Raw genomic sequence first — 11,689 nt, forward strand, 5'->3', positions numbered from 1 at the left:
GGCTAATTTTTAATTTTTTTGTAGAGATGGTGTCCCACTATATTGCCCAGGCTGGTCTTGAACTCCTGGCCTCAAGTGATCCTCCTGCCTTGGCCTCCCAAAGTGCTGGGATTACAGGCATCAGCCACCACGCCTGGTCTAAATATATATATATATTTTTTTCACTGGGATTACAGGTGTGAGCCACTGCACCTGGCTCGTGTGCGTGTGGGTGTGTGCGTGTGTGTGCGTGTGTGTGTGCGCACGCATCTGTGTGTGTGTGTGTGTGTGTATATATATTTTTTTTTTTAGAGACAGGGTGGGAGGGAGTGTGACTTTTCACTGGCCACCCTTTTGTGCTATTTGCTCAGGTCTCACCGTGTTGCCCAAGCTGGTGGTGAGCTCCTGGCCTCCAAAGATCCTCATGCCTCAGCTTCCCAAGCAGGTGGGATTATATGTGTGAGCCTCTATGCTCAGCTGGAGAATGTCATTTGGTCAGGGTGTGGGGAGATAGGCACTCACATATTACCGATGTGAATGTAAATTGGTACAGCCACTTTGGAAAGCATTTTGGCAATTTGGAAGGCTTAATTACAAATGCACATACCTTGATTCAGTAGTACCACATTTGTGAATTTATGCCACAGACTTATGTACGTGGTGCACTAAAATTATAAAGAGAGATAATGATTGCAGCATGGTTTAGAGTCGTAAAGGACTGGAAACAATCTCCATGCGCTGATAAGGCAAGATGGAGGGAGGAAAAGTGGGGAGTGACTGCTCAGATACGGTGCCTCCTTTGGGGGTGATGAAAATGTTTTGGAACTAGATAGAGGTGCTAGTTGCACAGCTTTGTGAGTTTTCTACGTCACTTAATTGCACACTGAAAAATGTTAAATGTGGGCTGTGGACAATGGCTCATGCCTGTAAGCCCAGCATTTTTGGAAGCCAAGGTGGAAGGATCTCTTGAGGCTAGCAGTTCAAGACCAGCCTGGGCAACATAGTGAGACCGCATCTCTACAAAAAATTTAAAACTTAGCCAGGCATGGTGGTGCTGCAAACCTGTAGTTCCCGCTACTCGGGAGGCTGAGGCAAGAGGATTGCTTGAGCCCAGGAGTTTAAGGCTGCAGTGAGCTATGATCACAGCACTGCTACCTGCCTGGGTGACACAGTGAGACCCTGTCTCTTTGGAAAAAAAAAAGTTAATTTTATGGTGTGTGAATTTTACCTCAGTTTTTATTATTTATTTTTATTTTATTATTTTTTGAGACAGAGTCTCATTCTGTCGCCAAGGTTGGAGTGCAGTGGCGTGCTCTCCACTTACTGCAACCTCCGCCTCCTGGGTTCAAGTGATTCTCCTACCTAACCCTCCCAAGTAGCTGTGACTACAGGCATGTGCCACCATGCCTGCTAATTTCTTTGTATTTTTAGTAGAGATGGGATTTCATCTTGTTGAACTCCTGGTCTCAAGTAATCTGCCTGCCTCAGCCTCCCAAAGTTCTGGGATTACAGGTATGAGCCACTGCGCCTAGCCATACCTCGGTTTTTAGAAAGGCAAGATGTAGATCAAGGTTTACTATTCTTTGGGTTAAAAATGTGGCTGGGGACAGGGAATGATAGTGCATATATGCTAGTATATTACTGGAATATTTCTGGATGGATATACAAGAAATTTGTTAGTGTTGCTTCCTGGGAAGGGAACTGGGGGGCTGGGGTGCAGAAGTGAGAGGGAGTGTTACTTTTCACTGGCCACCCTTTTGTGCTATTTGATGTATTTACCATGTGCATGTGTGCGTTACTTATCTAAAAAAAAAAAAACTGTTCAGCTTAGGCTATGTGGGTTGTACTGTACTTAACTCCTCAGGGCCTAGTACTTATTCTTTGTTTCTTTTATTCCATTCTCATCTACAGTCTATAATCGGAGATTTATATTATGTTGTTTGCATTTTCTAGGAAGTTTTATTCAGTGTATGGGTCTGGTCAAAGAGCTTTTGATCTATTCAATCCAAACTTCAAGTCTGCCTGTCAATGGTAAGCCATTTTATAAGTCCTAGGCTATTCATATTATTTTTTAAGGATTTTGTTATCCATTTGATACTGTGTAACAGTGTCTTAACAATGCTTACAAACAGACCTAAAATGTGACTGCTTGGAATTACAGGTTTGTGGAGAAGTACACTGAGCTACAGAAACTTGGAGAAACAGATGTAGAGAAGTTACTTGTGGAAACAGGGAAGGCTTTATTGGCAGAAGGTGTCATTTTAAGACGAGTAGGCGAAGCAAGGACTGTGAGTATTTTTTTTTTTTTTTCCGAGACGGAGTCTCGGTGTCGCCCAGGCTGGAGTGCAGTGGCGCGATCTCGGCTCACTGCAGGCTCCGCCCCCCGGGGTTCACACCATTCTCCTGCCTCAGCCTCCCGCGTAGCTGGGACTACAGGCGCCCGCCACCTCGCCCGGCTAATTTTTTGTATTTTTAGTAGAGACGGGGTTTCGCTGTGTTAGCCAGGATGGTCTCGATCTCCTGACCTCGTGATCCTCCCGCCTCGGCCTCCCTAAGTGCTGGGATTACAGGCGTGAGCCACCGCGCCCGGCCGACTGTGAGTATTTCATTGTTAAAATTGTTACTGGGTTTATAGTTGTCCCTCAGTATGCACAAGGGATTGGTTCTAGGGCCCCTGCAGATACCAAAATTCATGGATGCTCAAATTCCTTTTATAAAGTGCTGTAGTTTTTGCATATAACCTACACATATCCTCCCATATACTTTAATCATCTCTAAATCACTTATAATACATAACACAATGTAAATGCTATATAAGTAGTTATACTCTATTTTTAAAAATTTATATTTTTTATTTATTTATTGTTAAAATATTTTTGATCCGTGGTTTGTTGAATCTGCATATGTGGAACCTGTAGATGCAGAGGGTTGACCAGAGTTGCCAATCTGATGGAAGTTAAAGAGAGACTTGGTTTTCTTTCCCTAACCATGGCTTATGTTCTTAAACTCCAGGTCAAATACTGTTACACTGAATATACTAGAATTTTGTGGTAATGACTGCTACTTGAAACAAGTGAGTCGTCATTAGGGCTTTTGAAATTGTGGTTCTATAGACTTCCTAAAATCATGTTTACTGTTTGTTATAGTAGGATTGGATCTGAGATATTAGTGCTAAATTTCTCACTCAGTGACAGAATGTGCCTAGTTATATATCTTTAGCCAATTAATTGAGTGAAAATGATAACATCCATGTGATACTTACATCTGGTCTTTTAAGCAACACGAAGGTAGTCACGTTTCCCGGAAATCCGAACACTTGAGTGTCAGACCACAGACTGCGTTGGAAGAAAACGAGACTCAGAAAGAAGTTCCACAGGACTAGCATTTGGAGGCACGTGCAGACCAGTCAAAAAGTCTCTCGCCTCCCTGAAGGACCTGTATACTGTGTATGCTGGCATTCACACTCTGCTCACTGGCTGAATGTTGAGCTGTTTTTAAACAGTTGAACTGTGTAAATGTTTCTTGATCTCTAAGGTATTATGTTTGCCTTCTCTTAGTTATTTCTAGGTTGTCATAAAGCTCAGTATCATGGTTTGACAGAAGCAGTTATGTGAACTTTTATGTTAGGACATTACTAAATAAAGAATTCCCTAGCTGCTTATAAAGTAAATTTACTTTGAATTGTAAATAACATGGAGAAACCTTTATAAAGATTGTTCAAATGGGACTCAATCTGACTAGGCTTGCTTTGATGTTTGTTAGTGTGTAGGCTGGTTACATCTGATTCCCGGGTACATATTTCTTCTGATCCACCAGACTTCTACACATACACATGGCATGGAACCTTGGCTAGCTGGTTTTGTCTGCAGAGAATCTTTGTACTTCTTGCTACAGAACGATTATCTCTCCACTTGAGAGGCCAAGCTGACTTGCGCTTTGTGGCAAGAGTGAGGACCTGTCATTGCTGATGCACAAAGGCCAAAACTGTAACTTTAATGTCATGGATTGAGTGTGTTGGAGACAGTTAACATAGGCCTGCACAGACTAGGCTGTTCAGTAAATACTTGTTGAATGAACGAGTGAACGAATGGTTATATCCAGCTAAAGACTGGATTCATATGGTGTAGATAACAGGATTGCCAAGAAAGGAGGCAATTAATTTAGGTGATGCTCTCCACCAGCATCCACCTGCCTCCCTGGGGCCAAAGTGTGCCTACAAGTCCGTATCAACTGCCCTGCCTTCCTCATTTCCCCAGGTTTTACTAAATACATGAAATATCCCTCTGAGATTGCAGCCTTTGTATATGTGGTCAAGCCAGTGGTTTTCAGCTGTTAGTAGTAAGCTGCTTCAGAAATTCCCTATTTTGAAGCTCATGTAGATTTTCTACCCAGTGGTTCTTTGTGTATGGTCTCATCTCTCCTGGTACACTGTGAGGCAGGTCCACACCTCACAGTCTGTACGTGGTACACATCCATGCACGTGGGTGCTTGGTTCATGCAGGTGAATGAATACATGAGGCAAAAGCAGCTCTCAGCTGTGCTGCTTCCCCCTTGCCCTTTATCACTGTTTCACAATTGCTTGCATTTGGAGAATGCTTTACTTTTCGGTAGGGAAGTATATTTCATCCATTCAAAGACATTACACAACCATTGAGACCAAACATCGGGCCAGACGTTGGGAAGAGGACTTAAAAAGCAGGTGAAAGACACAGCCTGCTCTCGGAGGAACAATTGAGGGGTCACTCATCTCTTTAAACCTTAGGTTTCTGGGTTTTTAAGGGCAGGGTTTTTTTTTGCCACAATGATGAAGACTTAAAAAAATGTTTTTTTCCTTCATGTCTGGATTGATGTCCCATTTTTGTTTGTTTTCCTCCTCTGTAGATTTAAAAAAAAATTTTTTTTTTTTTGCAATGAAGTATCACTCTATTTCCCAGGCTGGAGTACAATGGAGCCATCTTGGCCCACTGCAACCTCCGCCTCCCAGGTTCGAGCAGTTCTCCTGCCTCAGCCCCCTGAGTAGCTGGGATTACAGGTGTATGCCATGACGCCCAGCTAATTTTTGTATTTTTAGTAGAGACAGGGTTTTACCATGTTGCCCAGGCTGATCTCAAACTGCTGGCCTCAAGTGATCCACCTGCCTCAGCCTCCCAAAATGCTGGGATTACAGGTGTGAGCCACCATGCCTGGCCTTAATTTTTTTTTAAATTTTATTTTAGGAGATGGGGGTCTCACTGTGTCTCCCAGGCTGGGTGCAGTGGTGCATAGCCTGCTGCAGTCTTACCTCCTGGGCTGAAGCCATCCTGGCTCACCTCCCAAATAGCTAGGACTACAGGCATGTGCCACCACGCCTGGCTCTTTAACTTTTTTTTTTTTGTAGAGATGGAGTCTTGCTATGTTGCCCAGGCTGGCCTGGTCTCAAACTCCTGGCCTCAAGTGATCCTCCTGCCTCAGCCGCCCAAAATGCTGGGATTACAGGCCTGAGCCACTGTACTGGGGCTGAAGACTTTTAAAGAAGTTATTTGTTGCATAATTCTTTAAAAAAATTATACATGCACATGGTTCAAAACAGTAAAAAGCTAGTTTCCCACCCCTGTTCCCCAGCCACCCTTTTTCCCTTCTCCGAGGCCACCACTCTCACCATTTCCTTGTGTGCTCTTCCAGAAACATTTTGGGCATGGACGGGACATTATGCATACCGTTCTGTACCTTGCTTTTCTAGTTAATATGTCTCAGAGATCCACTGTGGTTTAATCAGTGCCTGATTGAAGAAAACGTTCTTTGTTTTACTGTGTTGCAAATGGGCTGCTAGTTATGGGATGCTGGATCAAGGAGTAGATCATTTTGAGTTTTGATATCTTCGTCCATAGAAATTGTGCTTAACTATACTCTCATAGCAATGTATAAAAATGCGTTCCCCTACACATTCTGATCTCGTTAAACCAGACTGGGACTCTGGACCAGAAGGGAAAGACCATCCCTGTATAGCAAATTTCTGGATGGGGAAAAAGCTGCTGTCACTCATTGACTTCTTTAGGTTGAGTCTTAGTGATCAAAGCATCGTGAAAGATGTGAAGCTTACTTTGGAAACTCAGAACTATTTCCACAGTTTGGGCAAAAGCTGTCATCAGATCCCCATCACGTTTTGGAGAGAATGGAAGCATGACCGCATTCTTGGCTTTAAAGAGCTTAAAATCAGGCCAGGCTCCATGGCTCACGCCTGTAATCCCAGCACTTTGGGAGGCCAAGGTGGGCGGATCACCTGAGGTCAGGAGTTCGAGACCAGCCTGGCCAACATAGTGAAACCCCGTCTTTACTAAAAATACAAAGAAATTAGCTGGGCGTGGGGGCGTGTGCCTGTAATACCACCTATCCGGGAGGCTGAGGCAGGAGAATCGCTGGAACCCAGGAGGCAGAGGCTGCAGTTGAGCTGAGATCATGCCACTGCACTCTAGCTTGGGTGACAGAGCAAGACCCTGTCTCAAAAAAAAAAAAAAAAAAAAAGCTTAAAATCGAGTTGGGACTACAAGAGTGACTTGTGAAACAGCAAGATGAACAGGAATCCTTTTAAACTCTGATATAAAAGTACAGTAGAGGTTCAGGGGCAAGGAATCAGTTCTGGATTTGTCTAGGAGTACTGCGTGAGAGCCTGGAAAGGCAGTGGGATGGACATGTACATGCAGTTTCTTTGGCCAGGAACACCCTCCCTTCTGCCACGATCTGTAGGAATTGAACCTTCCGTGCCCTTTTCAACTGCTGTCTGTGCTCAGAAACTACATCATATCAAGTCCCTTACTGAGCCCCCCACAGATTGTGTTCATAAGGTGCTTCGCTGCTGTTGGTCTACCTGGCCTACTGTTTGTACTCCTGCCTCATTTACTGTGGCCTTCATTCAAGTAGTAATGATTCTTTACCTATTAAGAGTATAGGGTGGGCGTGGTGGCTCATGTCATCCCAGCACTTTGGGAAGCCAAGATGGGTAGATCACCTGAAGTCAGGAGTTTGAGACCAGCCTGGGCAACATGATGAAACCCCGTCTCTACTAAAAATACAAAAGTTAGCCGGGTGTGGTGGCAGCCTCCTGTAATCCCAACTACTCGGCAGGCTGAGGCAGGAGAATCGCTTGAACGCAGGAGGTGGAGGTTACAGTGAGCTAAGATGCTACAGCACCCCAGCCTGGGCGACAGAGACGCCGTCTCAAAAAAAAAAAAAAGTAGTATAAAGGAGGGCAGAAATTCTTATTCTTTTAACCCATTGAAACATTAAACAGCCTTTCAGGAGCAGACCCTCCTACAGGTTTGCTGAATCCAAGGCGAGGAAGGCATATATCCAGGTTACAGTGAAGTTTGCACCAGACAAGTAATGGAAATTTGGGTTCTAGATCTGGATACTCCAGGCAGTTTTTAGTGTCTGACCCTGTGCCTGTCACAGTATTTCAGCCTGTAAAATGTGGACAATGTTTGCCTTTTCTAGTCACCTCAGTGACTAGAAAACAGCAGCATCACTAACACCCAGTTGGTGACATGGAACTGGTGCTCTCCGGGGAGAGAGCTTCAATTGTCAACCTACTAAGTTGAAGGTGATGGTGCTATGTCTAAGTGGCAGACAGAGATAAGGGATAGGTGTCTACAGGGGCAAGATTTGGAGCCAGGAGAAGAAATGAGCGCTCCAAGGGTAGTGGAGAGAGACCCAGGATGTTGGGGGCTGGCAGGTAAATGCTTTAAGTGATAGAATAGTAGGAATGAGAAAGCCAGCAAAAGAAATTCACGTCCCACGTCTTCCATCATCTGTATGTCCAGACTTGTTCAAGTGGTCCCGGATTCACCACATTTTATAGAGCTCTGCCTCTGCCTTTATTGGGTAGGCCTGATTTTTGATGATGTCCTTAAAAGGCTAGCCTGATTCTTCTTGTAGTTTTGTAGAACACTTTGTATCGAGAGTTCTCTGATAATGAAAGTGGTATTACAGAATAATCTGCCCCCGAAGGATTCCTGATTTTGTTAAAGTGATACCTTTCTCTGTAAATAAATGATGGCATGCCACTTAAAAACCTTCAGCAGATTTCTTTTTTTAAACAAAGTCACTCAAGTGGGACAGTAAGATTTTCTCTGAGGCTGGCACTGGTGCCTGCCTCTGCTCCGGGGAATCCAGACGTGGCACCCCGGAGTTGGGCCTCATCCATCCTCAGCTTTCATCTGCGACCAAGCCTGACTCAGAATGGGCTGGCAGTTTTCCTGAGTACATGGGAGTTAGGGCAGAGAACACGACGTGGTGCTGGTAGTCAACGCAAGCCGGCACGGCCTCAGCCAGAAGACTAGAGCTGGGAGCAAGCAAAGGCGTGTGGAGAAGGGGATGGGGAAGGCTGAGGCTGTTTTCTTCCTGGTCTCTATGTTCCTGAGCTCAATTCCAGAACAGCTGAAAGGTGGGAGCCTGACCTGGGCTAAGTTCGTCATGCGTTCTGAGCCTTTGACCGTGCTGGGTGAGATGAGGGATGGCTGAGCAGGTTCAGTGAGCAACTTGGTCGAGGTCACCTTGGCTGGCCGAGGAAGGGCACCTGCCCTCCTGTGGAAAAGACGGGAAATGGCTTTCCTGTCACTCCTAGGGTAGCACTCAATGTGGCAGGCGGGTCTCTGATTGGATGAGCCCAGCACTGAAGCAGTTTCTGTGGTGATGCTGAACCAGACAAGTGGTTATTGCTGCAGCACGAAAAAGAAAAGGTTGCTAGGGGAAGGCAGAGAAGGCAGGAAGTTAAGTGTTATGTTCCCTACAAAATGTTGCCACTGCCAGCCACCACCACCACCCTCCATCCATGCAGATTACAGACAGGGTTTTTGGGGAATACTAGGTGACAACGAAAATACATTTCAAGGATCATTTTACCCTCAATGAATGCTTTTCCTGGACTGCAACTGAAATAAATGTCAGTCACCGGACCTTCTAGCTGCTCAGTTCTTTTAATTAAAAGATAGTTCTAAGCAAGATCCAGTAGTGGTCTACTTATTATTTATCAAGCATTTTCCTTCCAGCAGTTAGTGAAAGGTCACTGGCTTCAGCTGAGCTTTGTTTTTGGTGAGCAGCTTAGATGAAAAAGATACACAATCAATCTGTCCTGTTTGCTCATGGGCAGGACACCGTTTAATGGTCATTGTGGCATTTAGGATCGCAGGCCTCTGAAACATGCAGAAAAGTGCATGTGCATCCCTTGCTGCTGAACATTTCTCCAAAAGTAAACAGGTTGTGATTATGGTTAATAATGAGATATTGATTGTTTGAAAATGTCACCGCCAGGGACCTGTCGGCTTCAGCACCACTAGATGGCGCTGCACTCTCATGCTGTTCAACTACAGTCATTTCATTTCCTTGCCTCGGGGTACCTTGCCTTTCAAGATTGACGAGTGTCCTTGTAAAATAATGTTCTGGCTGAAATTTAGGAAGCTGAGGTCCTGGGGTGCTACTGGGATGGGGTAGAGACGGGAGGGGACAGGCCACGGGACAAATGACAAAGGCCTGCCGGGGAAGCGGCACTGTTTGCACCATAATAGGAGCTGGAGAGGAAGGAGCTTACTGCGCTGAGCCCCTGGAGACTCTGCCCGGAGCCGTGTTTCCTAACCTCCTCCAGTCAATGACACATCTGCGAATTTGCTGTGGAGGACAGCGGGAGACAGAACAGTGCAGGCAGGGAGGCGCAGCAGCGGAAAAAACCCAGGCCTTGGAGAACAGACCTGGGTTTGAAACCCTGATCTGTTGCTTTGTCTGGTGACATTAGGGGAGTTAGTGAACCGTCTGAACCTCAATTTCCTTACCTGTAAAACAAGGGTAATAACGTCTACCTCACTGAGTTGCTGTGAGGACTGAGTGAGAACGTGAACAAAGTTCTTGGCGAGTACTCCGTCTTTGCTGTCAACGCCTAGAAGGCTTTCAGCCACTGTCGATTCCCACTGGGTGGGGAGGAATGAACAGGCGCTGGATTAACACCGAGAAGAAACGAGAAGCGGTATTGTGTCCCCTTTCACCAGCCACTCGTCTAAACCCAGCTTTCTCTATCCCCCACCCCCAGTAGTTACTCTGTCCTTTATCTCCTTCCAAACTTCTAGCACCAAGTAAATGAATCAAATTAAACAACAACAACAAAGAAGGAAACTAGAGAACATCTTGGGAACTATCCACTTTTGGAACTTATCCCATGCTGGTAGGTTTCACTGGAAAATGTGCATTTATTTAGTAACTTCTTGGATTGTGTATGCATGTGGGCAAGCGTGTGTGTAGAAACCAACATTTTAAATGACACTCAGTGACACTCATTCTGTTTCTTCTTTCCTGCTTCCTTTTTTAAAAAATAGGGACAAAGTCTCGCTCTGTCACTCAGGCTGGGGTGCAGTGGTGCAATCATAGCTCACTTCAGCCTCAACCTCCTGGGCTCCAGCGGTCCTCCTACCTCAGCCTCCCAAGTAGCTAGGGCTACAGGTGCATGCCACTATGTCAAGCTAATTTTTTATTTTTAGTTTTTTTGTAGAGATAGGGTCTCTATCCTATGTGGCTCAGACTGGTCTCAAATTCCTGGCCTCAAGCGACTCTCCCGCCTTGGCCCCCAAAGTGCTGGGATTACAGGCATGAGCCACCGTGCCCGGCCCTTTTCTGCCTCCTTGCTGCCCCCCTGCACTCCCCCCCACCGCCTTCCTTTCAGCACACTTTTCTGCTTTCTTTCTCCACCCTGTTTGCCCCATATTATGGAGGAAAGCCAGAGGGTCACTACCTAGAGGCCCAGCCAGGGAAAATAGGTCCAACATCAGAGCCGTTGTTTTGGGGACCTGGGGCTAGTCAGCAATTCGGGAGGAGTTTCTGAAACTCTTTCTGGAGCTTCTCCTTATGAAGGGCATGGGGAGGCAGTGGGTACCAGGGCAGAAATGGTGGGCAGGGTGAGGGTGAGGCCTAGAGGACCAGAAAGATCTATCCATGACCTTCCTACCCTCCCACTCTATTTTACCCTGGTGGTCTGCCGGTGTATGGTGGGCCCCTCTGCCTTGGATTACCTGGGATGTGAGGCCAGAGGAGCACAGAGCTAAGGGTGCCACCCAGGTGGGTTACAGGGGAAGGGCTCTGACCTCTTTCCTCTCTAAGTCTCAGTCAAAAGGACTGGATTCAAATCCTGACGCTGGCACTCCTTCGTGGCTATGGCTTTGGAGAAATCACTAGACCATTTTGAGCCACATCCAGCCCCAGGAGAGAATCTGGAAACTAATAGATTTTTGGAAGTATATTTGTCAAGTGAACAAATGAATGATTTCCCTATTTTTGACACGGGGAAAATAATATTAGCACCAAGTATGTTTTGGGGGTGCAAAACCCAAACAAGATGCTGGCTGTGCAGAACTTTGTAAACTCTCAAGCCTTCTACTGTTACACAAAATAAAGACACAGGAAAGAACATGGCTGTGGGGCTGGTGGTGACGCTACTGGCCTTCAACCCAGAAGCAGTGTAGATTCCAAGGTGAGGGCCTCCAGAGAGGGAGTGTGGCAGGATGAGGGACAACTAGTGGAAAAGGTCAGCTTTCTAGTCTCTGCCTCCTAGAAAATTCTGCAGGAAGTGCAGTATTGTTCTTCAAAGCCTCTCCTTTCCCAGGTGCTCAGTGGAAACCCTAGGTGTGCTCAGGGTTATCTCTGGAATATTCAGTGCATATGAGGAGGTCCTGAGCTTTATCATCAGCCCCTGCTG

General features: G+C 45.8%; 1 protein-coding gene across 1 annotated transcript; it reads left to right on the forward strand.

The window, feature by feature from the left end:
• The first annotated feature begins 246 nt into the window (after positions 1-246).
• MRPS23 (mitochondrial ribosomal protein S23) lies at positions 247-9,110 on the forward strand. The gene is given in 3 exon segments (XM_032162914.2): positions 247-2,010; positions 2,141-2,267; positions 3,257-9,110. Coding segments are annotated over 3 exon segments (378 nt in total). The 5' UTR covers positions 247-1,912; the 3' UTR covers positions 3,410-9,110.
• The last annotated feature ends 2,579 nt before the right edge of the window (positions 9,111-11,689 follow it).

The sequence above is a fragment of the Hylobates moloch genome, unplaced genomic scaffold (assembly GCF_009828535.3).
Source record: "Hylobates moloch isolate HMO894 unplaced genomic scaffold, HMol_V3 SCAFFOLD_10, whole genome shotgun sequence".
Classification (NCBI taxonomy): domain Eukaryota; kingdom Metazoa; phylum Chordata; class Mammalia; order Primates; family Hylobatidae; genus Hylobates; species Hylobates moloch.